Source organism: Maniola jurtina, chromosome 25, assembly GCF_905333055.1.
Source record: "Maniola jurtina chromosome 25, ilManJurt1.1, whole genome shotgun sequence".
Lineage (NCBI taxonomy): Eukaryota > Metazoa > Arthropoda > Insecta > Lepidoptera > Nymphalidae > Maniola > Maniola jurtina.
This window is the reverse complement of record NC_060053.1, coordinates 6,106,828-6,123,785: the sequence shown is the minus strand read 5'-3', so window position 1 is coordinate 6,123,785 and position 16,958 is coordinate 6,106,828. Positions and strand designations below refer to the sequence as shown.

The 16,958-nt window shown below is 36.6% G+C and overlaps 1 protein-coding gene across 11 annotated transcripts in view; it reads right to left on the bottom strand.

The window, feature by feature from the left end:
• The window catches only part of LOC123878217 (serine/threonine-protein kinase MARK2-like), a 127,012-nt gene that overhangs the window by 26,134 nt on the left and 83,920 nt on the right, over nt 1-16,958 (bottom strand). For 5 of the 11 annotated variants that reach the window (XM_045925342.1, XM_045925346.1, XM_045925347.1 and 2 more), the window contains exons 4-13: nt 14,474-14,573; nt 13,650-13,798; nt 13,010-13,117; nt 12,150-12,272; nt 10,790-10,925; nt 10,192-10,327; nt 9,709-9,893; nt 5,498-5,610; nt 4,947-5,046; nt 1,044-1,154 (exon numbers count right to left, since the gene is read on the bottom strand). In XM_045925342.1, coding sequence (XP_045781298.1) covers nt 1,044-1,154; nt 4,947-5,046; nt 5,498-5,610; nt 9,709-9,893; nt 10,192-10,327; nt 10,790-10,925; nt 12,150-12,272; nt 13,010-13,117; nt 13,650-13,798; nt 14,474-14,573 — 1,261 coding nt within the window. Of the gene's footprint in view, nt 1-1,043; nt 1,155-4,946; nt 5,047-5,497; nt 5,611-8,176; nt 8,186-8,606; nt 8,616-9,708; nt 9,894-10,191; nt 10,328-10,789; nt 10,926-12,149; nt 12,273-13,009; nt 13,118-13,649; nt 13,799-14,473; nt 14,574-16,958 lie in introns of all 11 variants that reach the window. The other 6 variants (XM_045925341.1, XM_045925343.1, XM_045925345.1 and 3 more) reach the window with 3 other exon arrangements.

Here is a 16,958-nt window from a genome sequence, read left to right as displayed (position 1 = left end):
TTTTTAACCAAAAAAAAAAAAGAAAACGTATATTATACGTTAGTTTGTAATTACGTTCAGATTATTTCTACGTAGATACGTAGCTAGGATATTTTTTAACATTTTGTTCATAGCACCTTGTATTATCAATTTAGTTTTTAACATATTAATTATTATTAATTCATTAAGAAATGTGAGAAGTTCAGATGAAAAATGGATCATGCAAGGCTGAAGTAAAAGCTGAACATACCTAAATAAATAATTATGGAAGCTTACGAACATGCAACGACATAGGTAAGCTTAATTTTGGTTTGCACGTTTTTCTAATTTGCTGGAGCACCGATAGCCTGAATCAAAAGAAACGCTATAAGGCAGAACGATAGGAAAAAGTAGCATGCCAAGGTTAAAGAGTAATGGTAAGATAACTTAACATAAAAAGAAATGGAAGAATACACTAAAAATTACGAAAATAAAGGGGGATAGATGTGAATTTTAAAAAGAAAGTTCTAGTACTAGTTTACAGTCTTTGTTTATTTAAAATTAAAAAAACTCAATATCATCATCATACATCATGCAAAAAATAACAAAGCTATTTTACTCGTCATAAATAAATAAAGCCCACAATAGTTATCTTGTTTGACGATTCCTCAAATTTTCAACAAGCAATTTGATGTAGGTATATGCGTATAGAAAAAGTATCATGCAAAATAATATACCGATCAGATTAAAAATTACAGCTTTATTGTTTTTTGACATAGATACATCAGAGAATCATGCGAACTAAAAAGCTAAAACGTTTTGTACTGTACTCTAAATTCGGTTCGTTTTTTTATTACCCTACAGTTTGCTCTATTATATTATAGATAGATATCTTTGATATTACCCCGTGTCAGTGATACTAGCATTTGTGTTTAATTAATAAAAAGATATTGATAAAATATTAAACATACTTAACATGCGAAGAGTATGTATACTAGAATCATGCAAACTAAAAAGCTAAGTTTACCGTCTACGTTCGTTTCGTAAAGCCTATGTTACCCTACGGTTCGCTCAGTGGTGGTTACCTTGCGCGCGCAGCACCTCGGCGCCGGAGGAGGCGCGGCGCGAGGCGGCGGGGCGCGCGCTGGCCGAGATGCTGCGCTGCACGCCGCGGTGCGACGGCGACGCGCACCCGCCTGCCACACCGCCATATTACCCCGTTACCCCGCGTTTTGAGGCACAGTGACCGTCTTTACCCAGTGGTGGGGTAATTCGTAACGTTTTAAATTTCAATATAATCCTCTCCAATATCGATTTTAACATAACGTGCCACAATATCTGACTGGATAGTCTAGCACGAGGTTAAAGCTGTTAATTCTAGACAGCTAAGAATACTGCAAGCTAAGTATTGTAATGGGGATGCCGATTCACAACAAGAAATCGATCAATGGATCATGCGATTTCATTTTCGTAACTAACTATTTAAAATAAAAACTTGAAAAATGCAATCAATGACGAAAAATAAACTTTTTTGGTTTAAAACAATCTTTGTTAACACTTTTTTGAAAACACCATAAGAGTACTCATATGAACGACTACAGCAACTGCGTCACTTGTATGTTTTTTTTTAAAGAAATCCCCTGATATTTATAGTTGAGGGTATTTAAATAGATATTCTTTTGCATCTTTATTCATCCACCACTGATTTAGGAGTTTAGACCATTTTATAAGCCTAGTCAGTCTCTGTACCCAAAACGCGGCTTTTTTGCAACAGACTTTGACGCGATATTGATCGACTTCAATATTAGCCCTTTTATCGTCACACGATATTCGATACCAATATCAATAATAGTATGCCATATTTTTCATCCTACAATTTCCATTTAAAAAATGCTAGATACTTGCCATAAATGAAATTATAATGACTTCAAAATTTGAACTGTTTTGTTCTGAATTAGGGCAAATATACTGCATAAATTTTGAAAAAGGGCTCGCCATATTTACTCTACGTGCCAACTATCACTTCAAAAGTATGATTCACCGTACTTTTGACATGATAAATTGACACAAAGAGCAAATATGGTGCGTCCTATCTCAAAAATTACGCTCTACATTGAAGTCAATCACTCCTATACAAGAATTTCGCGTCAAAAGCCCGTCGCATCGGTGTTTATTAGGGCACCCCATGCCCGCGATACTATACCGCTCCAAACGTACACCCCGCGCTACTATACGCCCTCAAAACCAACTGACGGTGCAACTACATACGTCCATATATCACTTACATTGAATAACATGCCAAAGGGTTTCCGAAGAGAAAAATTTGTGCAACATTTTCGTATTAACGTCATAACACCTGCTAGCCCCTCTAGCACAAAACTCTAACCGTTACAACGAGACAATCGCAATCCTTCGAATTGGCTGACACTTCCACTAATGGCTAATTTTTTCGAAAAATTACCACATATTCAGCCAATCAACAATTGTTATTACTCATTTCAAAATCCATTACTGAGCGGGTCTTCTCTCAGAATGAGAATAATTTAGACCATTATAATCCAACATGCTGGATCAGTAGATCTCGTACACCTTTGAGAACATTATGCAGACTCTCACGTATGCAGGTTTCCTCACGATGTTTTCTTTCACAATTAAACCAACTGATATCTAATTGCTTAAAACGCAAATAACACCGAAAAATTAGAGATAACCCTTAATATGAGGCCGACGTTTTAACCCCTAGACTATCACCACTTTTTATTATTATATAATGTACCTACTCGTAGTGATTACGGCATTTTTGCTAGAGGGGACCGAAAGGCTACAATCAGTTTTGCTAACGTTTTCTCGTAAGCGTCAGCGTAAAATCTTAGTATGACAAATTGTACATCTTTGCATACTTCACATAATATATTATTTCCAGCCAACGTACTCTTTAGCCATAACGAATTAATGAATGTTATGGATTGGACACTTTCCGTTGTATAGAAACTAAATAAATTAAACATCCATTGATATACGGAATAGGTCTGCAGAGTGGTTATGACGTGGGTAATTAATAAAATTTGGCATACAAATTACGCAGAAATCATCGAATAAACGTTAACAAAACTAATACAAAAAAGTAGTAGTCCATGTAGAATAAAGATTTGAAATCGGAAATCTAATAGAACGGATGACAAATGAACAAACACATTGGTCGAGACAGAGTATAACATTAACAGGACAAAGAAAGACGTCCACGGGAGCAGTATAGTTGCGTTGGGTGTACGTCACTTCAAGCACACAAATATACAGTAAAAATAAAGAAGCAATAGATACTACGACTTGGAATCAAAATACGCGTCATACGCGCGTTGTTCTTTTATTAGTTAGTAAAAAAAATTACGCTTCATATTATTCAATTTTAATAACATAAAATTAATGTGGGGTAATCTTGAAACACCAAGTGTTCGGATTTACCCCAGCAATTTTTTGGTTTATTAAAAACATTTCAAAATAAAATCTTCATTTTACGCAATCAATTTTAATGATAGAAAATTAATCATTTGTCGTACTCTCAAAATGCATTTAAATTTTTTTTTTAAACTTGCAACCGTTAATTTCTTTCATTATATTTAGAATTTTTTCAGGTGTAATCAAAAAACTTTTTACGTTCAGAATTACCATACATAATTTTCAATGGAAGACCGATTTTAAATATTTACCCGGCTGAGTCTATTGTGGACTTCTCTTGAAAATAATCTTGAATTTTTGTTCTTTTTGAGCATAATTTAAGACAAATTTTTCTTTTGATTTTGATTCCAAATCATAGTCAATAACAAATGGACCTCAAATGATTATTATTTTTATAACTTACTAAATATTTTAAAGATGTCATGGATGTCCGGTTAGAATAAAGCTAAGCTCTCCCAATAATAAATTATATCTTTTTTACTATAACCTAAGCTTTATTACTGATTAATTTTGACATGTATCCATAAGAGAACAAAATGAAAAGAGTTAAACAGATGTTTAGTAAATATTATGTTCATTAGAATTTTGAAAGTGTTAAATGTAAGGTCACTTTATGTGTAAAAATCGAAAGAAACATTATTAAGATTTCCCAATAATAATTAATATCCAATATAAAAACTGTATCTTATGTTAAATCTAAAATAAATAACAGTGAGTAGGTACATAAAATATGTTAAAAAAATAAAGTAACATTAAAATTTTACTATTTCTAAAATGATGAAGTTTTTAAATCTAAATAGGGGAAACGATTTTATTTTTAAATTATTTGTTCTCTGTTGAATACAACTTTTTTAAGCATCGATCAATATTATTGATTAATAGATTGATTTCCTAAGCCTACTTTACATAGCTCATAAATAAATATGCCCCAAAAGGTAAAATTTATAGGATAAAACGAATTCTTAAATTAATATGTTTTGAAAAGTGTATGTTTGATTGAGTCATGTGTGGGTAAGGGTATTATGAAGGTAATGTAAGAACTAAGAATTATTTCAGGTGTCAATTTTATCAGTTTCTGTTTGTATGTTGGATATATGTCATATAATGAATCTTCGGCGTAATTTTGGAATTCTTTGTACAAAGTCATAGCTTTTTATTCAAAATGTCTACCACTATATATTTTTGAAGATTATTTAATTTGATACTTCTATTTCTGAAGTGAAATAAAATATGTTTGCATACAACTTCTAAATTTAAATCTTCAGGAATACTTTCTAAATCTTTGTATGTAAAAGTACACACATAAAGAAAATGTTAGGGTAATAGTGGAAGTTAAGCGTAGTTACGATACATTTTTTCACTTTCAAAACTTGTGAAAATCAAATCTTAGGGTAATAGTGAACGTTAAGGGTAATTGTGAAACATTTTTCCCTTTCAAAACTTTTGTTGAAATGTATAAGAATGTGAATTTGTTTGTATATTTTGTGTTAGTGTATATTGTGAGTGTTGGAGTACGCTGTGTGACCACTTACCGGCATGCGCGTTTCCCTGGCTGGCCGGCTGTGGCTGGCCGGGCGCGGCTGCGTTTCGAAGCGATAAAGACGATCCTGACCGGCTGCCATCCGATTCGGGCTAAAAAGCCAACCAAAAAATTAACTATACCTACTGACACTGCACTTAAGCATTTTAAATTTTTTTTAACACAATTTTTTTCCAGAATAATCCTGCCCTGCATATAAATTCTCGGTAGGAAAGGCATTCCGAACCAGTGGTAAATGCTCTTGACGATTCAAAAGTACTTGTGAAAGTCTAATTGAATAAAAATATTTTGATTTTTTTTTAATTTCAATGCAATGGTCCCATCCCATGGTATCTGACCAGACTGCTAGGAAATGGAACGCTCTTCCGACGTCTTCCACGTATTACTTGAGTATCTTCAAAGCAAGAATGAAGGCACCTTCTCACAAACATCTTGGTTCGAATGAACAGTCTTCCTTATCATTGCTATTCACTAGCAATGATAATTGTTGTCTCAAAGCACACACCTATCTTGAAAATTAAATGGCCTATAATTATAACTTACATCAGTACTTTTCCTTCCTAAAAGCAGGTAAGTGGCGAATACGTCATCGTACTTCGCCTCAGCAAGCGAGTACTCGATCTCTTGTCGGTTGTAGCCCAGGCACACGAGCGCCTCTGAAAACGTACACCAGTCAGTTAGAACAACAATATGGAACCCTTCTAGTGCGGGGGCATATAGGGGTCAATAAACTGTACCAGTTTCAAGGGATTACAAATCTTTCAAGTCTTACGACCGTATTCACAAACGTTACTATGAGGTCTCACAGTAAGCTCGAACGCATAGTGTAGGTTCCACCAATCAGATAATTGTAAATTGATGTGATACAGTCATCTGATTGGTGGAACGGACACTGTGCGTTCGAGCGCACTATGAGACCTCATAGTAACGTTTGTGAATACGGGTGATAGTCCTGCGATCATTAATCAACAAGATATGCTGTCACTCCAATCCATCAAAAGTGTCCATGAATACATGTTTGTACCCTCATCCATTTATAATATAAAACAATAGTGATTTTGTAAAGGGACTGCAAATCTTGTAAGTTAATTATTGAAACCCTGGTCAGACAGAACAGTAGCTCCTAGGCTGTTTTATAGAGTGTACTTTGAATTTGCTCAGACTTAATATAATGTCAAAGTGCGTCTGATAGATTTAAATCGTAGAATTATGTAGAACGAGGAACTGTGCAGCGCACTAGCAATATCAGCGCTCCACAGTTGTAATGTGATCATCTTTATACAATTTCTTGTATAACAAGTTCTAGGAGGCCGCCTTGGAGTCTCTACCGTAAGGGTACGGACCCTTAGTTTTGGAAATTCGTCTTCCATTGGCTGCCCAATGAGAATCGACCCTAACGCTTAGCTTTCACTATGCTGCTTCGTGTGTGACCAGGGCTTTAATCTTATAATCATATACAAGATGAGTTTTTAGAACAGGATACATGAGATATTTTATACTCTAACCCATGAGAGAGTTCGAATTTTCCTCGCTTTTCTATTTAGGAAAATAAAATGGCTAATTTATTTGTACTCTAACTAAATGGCAGCTCTAAATGAATTGCTATCCCTTTCATAATTCTCCCTACGGAAAAGGATAGCACTAGATTTATAGCCATCAATTTAGTTTGGTTTAAAAATTCTATACAAAACAAAAGAATTAGCCACAATTATTTCAATTACAGGAGAGCCAATCTCTAAAAACTCATCATTTATATAAAATTAACATAGTACTAGTACAACAGTTCATGCAAGAACTAAAACACTCTTCAAAATAAAATCTCGTCTCACAAACAATGTCAGTAATATAAACATAGGTAAAATAACCCAGTGAGCTATCTTGTATGTTGTCAGATATAACAAACAGTTTATAAAGTAATCGTAATCGTAAAACGTATTGAACTAAGTACGAAGTAGGCATGCGTTCAGTCAGCCTGTACGAATATTTCATATAAAATAACATTTTATCGTTAATGATTACCTAAAACCTATAAAAATTATCATAAAGGTGCTGTAAATGTGCAAAAACTGAAAGAAAAATAAAATACTAAAAATTATTTATCGATCTAAGACCTATGCAGTACTCAAATTAGTAAAATTTCATGCATTTTGTATTTTTAAAATAAAACGAAGCAATGGACGTCAATTTTACATTAAAAAAAACTTCGGTGTGTGTATTTAAAAAAAGGTTCACGACAAGCATGCGTTGTTTATGAATTCTGTCTCATTGAAGGGTTTCGTAATAATTTAGAATAAAATAATCACGCTTGAAAAAATCTTAGGTATAAACAAGTGTAAATTAAAAATTGAAAAAGTGAAGGTTACAGTAACTAGAAAAAAGCTGTTAACTTTCAAACGGCTGAACCGATTTTCTTGAATTATAGCTAAGAACACTCTCGATCAAGCCACCTTTCAACAAAAAAAAAATTAAATTAAAATCGGTTCATTAGTTTAGGAGCTACGATGCCACAGACAGATATACAGATACACACGTCAAACTTATAACATCCCTCTTTTTGGGTCGGGGGTTAAAAAAAACCTCAACATACTATACAGGATTACGGTTTTTAGGGTTCCATACCCAAAGGATAAAAACAGAGCTCTATTAATGCCACTCTGCTGCCTGTCTGTCCGTCTGTCCGTCCGCATGTCACAGTTTCAGAACGTTGACCCAAAATCAAATATTGAATTAAAAATTCAATTAAATTCTTTCTCAGGAGGGCTCATACATGAAAAAGCAGCCAAAAAAAATTTTTTTTCTTAACCTAGCATGTGGGGTATCAATGTTTAGAGCTCATTGAGTAGATTACGAATTTATTAAAAAAAAATTATGTTCAAAAATGAGGAAATGGGGGGGGGGGGGGGGCGTCAATGTTGTCAGTTTTAGTCCATTTTTGTGACTATCTCAAAAACTAAATTTAAAATTTTAAACTAATTTAAAAACTAAATTTTGAAATTTCGGTATATTATGTGCCATATTACTGTATTTAAACAACAAATACTCGACCGCGACACGGCTTAAATTACGCACACAAACGCGTTAACGCTTATATCGGTACAGCCAAAGCTGAGCGGTCTTTATGAAACATAACTAGTATAACAACAAGACAGAACCCTTTAACGTAAGTAGTATAAAATACCATCGATATTGAAATAACATTAGTACCGCGTAACGGTCACGTACCGACTTGAGCTGTGTACCGGTTCGCGGGGCGCATGGAATTGGAAAAGAATCACTTTTATCGTTTTCTAATTAAATAAAACGGAAACTACTTCAAAACAATTAAAAAAAATTGAATATCATTAAACTTTTTTCGTAGAAATCGTATCTGTATTTTTTTTAATCAGAAGTGGGATTTCTTTTTATGTAAGAAGTTAATACTGCAAAATTTCTCTTAATATACTGGTGTTAGTAGTTGGTTAAAATTTGGTTGATAAAAATACCATAAAATTGATATTTTTTATTTAAATTTCTCAAATATATGCCAACGAATAGCATTAAAAAAAAAACAATCATCTAAATCACTATTTAAAAAAAAACATGAAGAAATTTTTTGAAAACAGCACACATTGAAACAAAACATTTCGGTACCAATATCGTTACGGACACATACCAACTTGCGCTGTGTAGCGGTTAGCATGGAATAAAGACATACTCCAATTATAAAGCTTACCATAATACAAAATAGCAACACAAACGGGGGTTACCAACTTTCGAAACTAAAATTTGTACCAAATTGGTAGAAAAATAAAAACTTTACATTGGAAATTAGTTCAAATCTCTAAATTTCAGGGTACAAGCTTAAAATTAGCGTATTACAAAAGTATTAAACGTACAAATCGAATGTTAGTATTATACCATTGATGCTACAACATTTCATGACAAAATAACAAGTTTAGGATTTTTGGATGACCGAAAAACAACAATCGGTACTACAAAAGACAGTTCAATATTCATATTTCGATTATATTTCAATGTAAGCGTGCATGTAATACTAATAATAGTGATTGCTTAGCGCAATATTGTGTAGCTGTAATGTAGTCATTAACTATTCAGTAGCTAATCTACCCACTTTAATTATTTCGATCACCGGCAGCGCCTTGAAGTATCATAGTAGTTTAGACCTACCCTCATAAATAACTCTTTTATCCGACTTTGGGAAGTGGCGTCAAGAATAAAGACAAAAGTCTTTCATGAGCGTGTCGGGTTTAACATGAGGAACTTTTTAATTGTCTTTTACGCAGTTCCTAATGAATTATCTTTAAAAAAATCTTAGTTACCCCAAAAAACTCTTTGAAACAGTTCCTAATCTTACCGAGCCTCGGTATGGCCGTAGCCATCTCATCCGATGATGAGCGATCATGCAGTGTCCTCGGTTCTTTTCACCAAAATTAACGGGGGTCCAAACACTCACCTGTTGACCTGAAGACGTATGGTCTGAGCTCGTCATCTTCATAGCCCGTGTTAGCTCCATAGTAACTTTTTGAAAAGGTTTTTGCGCAGTTCCTAATTTACTATCCTAAAAAGTTCTTAGTTACCCCAAAACAGTTCCTCATCTCACCAAGCTTATCAGTATGGTCAGTCAGTGCCGCAGACAGAAAATTTTCTGACAATTGAATGTTCCCAGATCCCTTTCATTCAACTCAGCGGGCGATGGAGAGAGCTATGCCTGGAATAAGTATATTTTGAGGAGTTGGGTTTGTTCAGATATTCACCTATCCGCTTATGATCCTTGAAGTCCTGTTGCGGTTCGACGTACGGTCTGAGCTCGTCGTCTTCATAGCCCGTGTTCATCCATTTGTCGCGCATGATGCTTTCGAGTGAGGCCCGCTTTGCCGGATTTAGAACGAGGAACTTTTTGAGTAGATTCTCGCAGTCTGTTGACATGTAGAAAGGTATTCTGGAAAAAATGGGATAAATATGATTTAAAGTTCGATAAATCCTTCGATTTTTTCAAAATTTTACTGTTTCGATTAGCAAAACAGAAATTGCAACTTAGAGACAAGACAACCTTGCGGAGTTTCATCTTTCATTCAATCTCTGATTCAATCTGATTATAATATTATCAGGTAGTGCCAATGGGTGGCCGATTGTAATGGACGATGTATTAGATGAATTCTAACTATATAAACTACCGCTATACAAAACATCACACCATTTTAATACTAGAGACCAAAACCCTTTTACTAAATACGAACCTGTATTTCCCTCTGAGTACCCGTTCCCTCAACTCCCGCAGCGTAGATCCGTCGAAGGGCAGCGACCCCGATACTAAGGTATACAGTATAACTCCCAATGACCATACGTCTACCTCGGGACCGTCGTATTTCTTGCCTGGAACGAAACACTTTTTGTCAAATACCTTTTATAACTTTAAAACAAAAACGGTCAAGTGCGAGTCTGACTTGCACACAAATGATCCGTACCATCGTACAAGAAATTACACTTTAATTTTCATGGCAGTCATTTTTTAAGTTTTTATTATTTGTTTATATTATTTGGAAGTCAGTATGCTCCATACTGTTGAGCTGTTGAGGTTCCAACCTATGTCCGGCAGTGGACGTCTTTCGGTTGACGACGTCGATGATGATGATGATGATGAGATAAGAAAATAACTAGTGCGAACACTGTGAGAAAACCTGCATGCCTGAAAGTTCTCCATAATGTTCTCAAAGGTGTGTTGAGTCTGCCAATCCGCACTGAGCCAGCATGGCAGACTATGGCCTAAACTCTTCTCGTTCTGAGAAGACACACATACTCAGTAGTGGGCCGGCGTAGGGTTGAAGTGTAATTTACCTTGAAACAACTCAGGCGCAGCGTAAGGCGGCGAGCCACAGAAGGTGTCTAGTTTAGCGCCCGGAGTGAATTCGTTTGAAAAACCAAAATCCGCAATCTTTATATTCATCTCGCCGTCTAGTAGGAGGTTTTCTGCCTGGAATTGGAATTCATTGTAATGTTTAAAATTTTATATATTATACCTTTTTTTCCACGACTTTTTTCGCGTAATTTATACACACACTAACACTCACTAATAATCTAGCTAGCATTTGTTGACAGAATTTTGGAAATCTGATGAATAGTTGCGGAGATTACCCCCTACATCCAAACTTACAAACTTTATCTCTTTATTATTATTTTAAACAATGGTACCCCTAACTTCTGGCACAATTCACGACAGCTAGGGAGCAAACGTCGAGGCTTCGACGTCACTAACAGGCGCCAAATGTGACAGGCAGGCGTGAAATCAAAGAAAAATAAGGCTACTTTAGGGCTACCTAATTGTAGTAACATTTGCCGCCTGCTACTGATGTCCAAGCCTCAACGTTTTGTTAGAAGTTCCCTGACTGTCGTGAACTGTGGTATTGCTTATTTCGTAACTAATATTGATCACCATGAGATCCCTGTGTACAGCCACAGCAAGAGATAATATGCTACTTTTTATCCCGGAAAATCAAACAGTTATTTCAAGATTTTTAAAAATCGAAGCTTTCGCGGACGAAATTGAACGCATTGTAATTTATTTTTAACCCCTCACCCAAAAACAGGGGTGTTATAAGTTTGACGTGTGTATCTGTGTATCTGTGTATCTGTCTGTGGCATCGTAGCGCCTAAACGAATGAACCGATTTTAATTTAGTTTTTTTTTGTTTGAAAGGTGGCTTGATCGAGAGTGTTCTTAGCTATAATCCAAAAAAATTGGTTCAGCCGTTTAAGAGTTATCAGCTATTTTCTAGTTTTCTTGTAGAAAAGAAGGTTAACTAACCGTTAGGTTCATAATATTATGTCAATTGACAAATGTCAAGCTGTCGAGATGGACGTTGCCTACATACATAATTATTTATTTGAAAATTATGTTTTGGAAAACTCTGATACTTTGGATAGGTATAACCCTAGAAAATCGGTTCAGCCGTTTGAAAGTTATCAGCTCTATTCTAGTTACGGTAACCTTCACTTGTCGGGGGTGTTATAAATTTTTAATTTACACTTGTTAAAGCTGCATTAAGAGCAAATAAATAAATGATTGATTGATACTAAGCAAAGCAACATATAACACGAATCACGGGCTTCATGTAGTAGGTAATAAATACAGTAGGCATCTTATTTGTAATTTATAGTAAGTATTGCTTATTTCATAATCAACAAATTATATTGATCACCTTGAGATCCCTGTGTATAATCCTCTTCTGATGACAGTACTGCACCGCTGACACTATTTGTCGGAACTTGGCTCGCGCCTCTTTCTCTTTCATGCGCCCGTGTAGCACTAGGTAGTCAAACACCTGTAAATACACAAAAATTGTAATGAATAATTAGAAAAGTAATCAAAAGAAATATTTTTTTTTATAATAAGAAATTAGCTGATGCCTGGCATGCGTTGCGACTCACGCGTATAGTAGGTAACACGTGGATGGATGCTACTAGCCCTCAGTGTGGAAGCCATTTTTTATTGCTAAGACAACGTCATCAGTCGTGGGCCAGGACACCACTAGCTCCAGATGCCTGGATTACAGTGACGGGGCTAGGGATGAAGATTTGCAACCACCCGTCACAGCGGAGTTCTCTTTGAAAAACGACCCCTGATGGGTTCGAAACTAGTCGAGCTTGTTCCGACTAGCCTCCTGATTAGTGCTGGTATCACACTTCACACTATCACACTAATCACACTAATATTATAAAGGCGAAAGTTTGTGTGTATGTATGTGTGTGTGTATGTTTGTTACTCTTTCACGGAAAAACTACCGGACGGATTTTGCTGAAATTTGGAATGGAGATAGATTATACCCAGGAACTAATATTATACAGACGAAAGTTTGTGTGTATGTTTGTTACTCTTTCACGGAAAAACTACCGGACGGATTTGGCTGAAATTTAGAATGGAGATAGATTATACCCACGATTAATACATAGGCTACTTTTTATCCCGGAAAATCAAAGAGTTCCCACCGGATTTTTAAAAAACCTAAATCCACGCGGACGAAGTCGCGGGCATCATCTAGATAGCTATATGTTAACGAACCTCGCCACCGGACGCGTACTCCATAACTAGGTATAGTGTCTTCTCCGTCTCGATAACTTGGAACAGCTTCACGATGTTGGGATGGTCCAGCATTTTCATTATCCGCACCTGGAACACAAACCAAATATGATCAAAATCCATACCCATATAAATATTATCTTTAATTAATATTACAACGAGGTAAAGTTTGTTTGTAGGAAGTAATTTCTGGAACTACTGAACCGATTTTGAAAATTCTTTCACCAGTAGAAAGCCTTATTCCGGAGTGACATAGGCTATATTTTCAATTTCTACGAAACATGTAATAAGCTACCCGTGCAAAGTCGGGGTGGGAAGGAAAAGATGATTTGAACCTCTCCAAACCTTGCCTTGCGTGCAGAGGCGCATGAATAAGGACCCCAGATAGCATACTCCGACAGAGAAGTTGTTCCTAGCCGTTCATATGTAAAATATACTTCTGAATTTTTCTAAATACAAAAACTTGGTCCTCCGCCTTCCTCATCCAGGACCGTGTTTGGTGACGCGCTTTTGGAAAGGCCTATGTCCAGCAGTGGACGCATGCGGGCTGTTGAATGGATGGATGGATGACAAAAACTTGTTATTTTTAGAAGCGATGGGTTCATAATGAGATATTTGTTACCTCTCGGAAGAGTTTCTGTAAGGAGCTGGGGTTGAGCTGAGTCTTGTCGATGATCTTGATCGCGACCTCCTTGCCGGTGGGGACATGTTTTGCCAGCTTCACCTTTGCGAAGTTGCCTTTACCGATGGTTTTCAGCAGTTTGTACTTGCCTGGAAGAACATATTAAAGACTCTTTATTATATATCTTACTAGCTTATGCCCGCGACTTCGTTCGCGTGGATATAGGTTTAAAAAATCCCGTGGGAACTCATTGATTATCGGGCATCGGGTGACACAGTCGTTGACCATGGGCCTCATAATGGAGGAAGCTATGCTTGGAGTTTCTCTACGTGATCCAATCAGAAATGCGGAGACCGTAGAAGAACCAGGGTAACCGATATAGCTCAATGCGTGGCGAATCTGAAGTGGCAATGGGCAGGACACATAGTTCGGCAAATCCATGGATGGGGTCCCAAGGTGCTAGAATGACATCCTCGGATCGGAAAGCGCAGCGTTGGAAGATCCCACTAGGTTAGGGCTGCCGTTGAGCGTTGCGAAACGTTGTGTCGTGGTGTCCCGGTCAGTAAGTTGGACAGACGAAATCAAACGAGTCGCAGGCAGCCGCATGGTGTGTGTAGGCCCTTCAAGAGATCTGTATCCAGCAGTGGAGGTCTATCGGTTGATAATGCAACCAATACCAATCGATTGCAATTATTAAGCAAAGACCCTAGTTGGTAACTGGATGTGTAGTCACCCAGACTTTGAAGGTCCGAATTTGGCATTTTCGTTTCCTCTGGACCTCGGAAACAAAAAAAAAAGAAAGTGAGAAATGAATGGATTTTTACCAATATGCGGCTCCTCGGAGGCCCTGGACCGTGAGGAGACCCGGGCGCTGCCGCCGGACGAGGCGCCGCCGCCCGCGCCTGCCGAGTTCTCCGACGCGCTCTGAAAACACCACAATACATTCAATTGGGAAAATTACGGCTTGAAGCGGATACAATCGAAGATTATGTAAATGACAAAAAGCCTGGATTGGACTCGCTCCAGCAATGCGCGGGGCTGCAATTGCTTGTAAGTTGAATAGTAAGACATATTATTCTGCCCTCGTAACTCTATTTGCAGTAATCGACACTTCTTTACAAAACTTTCACTTTTTTACGAAAATGGAGCTTTCCAACACAACAAAAAAAAAAAAAACAGGAAAATTTTCATTGGAAGTATGTTTTTCGCTAAGGATTTTGGAGTACTTGCATGAAAATTTTAGCTGTGCTAAGGAAAAGTGCAGTTTCTCCGAACCTTTATTTTGCAATTGCTGCGTTTTCAATATGAAGGGCAGTATTGTAAATTGAACTGAAAAGTGCAACCGCCGACTCTCTTGCTGATTCTTCTCAGTAGGAACGGCATTCCGAACCAGCGTTAAATTATTTAGACAAATCAAAAGCACTCGTAATAGTTTACTTGAATAAAAATATATTCTATTCTATGCTATGTACCTATACGTCATATAACTTCTTGTACTATTTTTATGGTTATATTGTATGTTATTGTTTTGCTTTGTATATACATATTTTCTGTGTTAATTTTGTGGTGTACAATAAAGGTATAATCATTCATTCGTTCATTCATTATTGCATTCCACGAGTGCGCATGGCTCATGCTTATGTTTAAGTCCGTATAAGTAAAGTAAATATGTGACAAGTACGCGCATTTACGCAATGTGCTTGTACACGACGACGTAAGCACAAGTAAAGTTCACGCGCGCTCATGAAGAAGAAGCAACTTGCAAGAACGCGCCCAATATACCAATATTAAAGGGTTTATAAAGTTTAATATCTCGAAAGTTTAAATCGCGGAGATTTCCAACTTTCCTAAGGATACGGTACTTTAACACAAAGAAAGTTTGATCAACTTAAGCGGAGTGTCTGCTTGCAAAAAAACTTGTAAAAGTCTGCTCTGGGGTGCGTTTAGTTATTGACAAATGCAAGTGACTTGCTATTGCTAATGGACACTTCGCTTTAGGTAAGTAGTTACGCACTCATCCGATCCGAATCCGTGTTAATATAGATATAAAAAACTCGGACCGAATTCGGATATTGCTTTATCGTTGATTATCATTTAGGCGCTACAATAGAACATACACAGATATGAGCAAACATACATACATAGACGGCTAAAATCATTACCCTTCCTTTTGTGTATCTGTGACACCAACAACAAATAAATACATTTTCTTTCTTTCTTTCTTTTGGATTTGCCGTAGACGGATAAAAATACGTATTAGATATTATAACAACCTCCAATTTAATTAAAGTACACATAACCAAGACTCGTGGGAACAAAACAATGTAGACAAACTCTAACGAGATTAAAGATTCGAAGACAGCTTAGGAAGGACGGTCGCCAAACATGTTTTATCTTTGATAAAAAAAAAACCGGCCAGTGTAAGACTCGCGCACCGAGGGTTCCATACTCGGGTATTTTTTACACGACACTTTGCACGATAAATGAAAAACTATTATGCATAAAATTAAATAAAAATCTGTTTTAGAATGTACAGGTAAAGCCCTTTCATAATATGATACCCCGCTTGGTATTGGTATTATTTGTTCATGAACACATTTTAACTTTCTTTGTGATATAACCACAAATTCACGCTTTTCAGTTTTTTGCTTTTACTTGTGCTATAAGACCTACCTACCTGCCTTTCATGATTCTAGGTCAACGGGAAGTACCCTATAGGTTTTCTTGACAGACACGACACACAAACAGACAACAAAGTGATCCTATAAGGGTTCCGTTTTTCCTTTTTGAGGAACGGAACGCTAAAAAAGAAAAGAAGGCATCATTTCTTTTATGTACATCGTTATTATGTCTTTAAACCACGAATACAAGTCTAAAATCATCAGGGTTAAAATATTTGTATCATACCGAATGCAGCCTCTCAATGGCTTTCGTTCTCCGCCTTCTCCATAGTTTGGACAGAAACACCGGCGCCAACAGGGGTAGGACTCGATGTCGCATCGTTTGAGGGTTTATTTTGACAGTCCACCAGTACACTTAACACTGATTACTGACCAGCTGTGAGCTAGACTAATTCTTCGATTTTGTTTTTTTCTTCACTTATATTTTAGGCCAATGGTTCGGCGACCCGAAGTAGATTGCGGAAAAACTGCATGAATCATTATTACAATCTCAATTGTTGCAATCACCTCTGATTGGCAGCTCGCTCACTATTGGCAACAATGCAGAGTTATAACAAGAAAACCATAAATTCAGCCAATCACAACAATTGCGAGTGTAAAAGTGATTGATGCAGGTTTTCCGAAATCG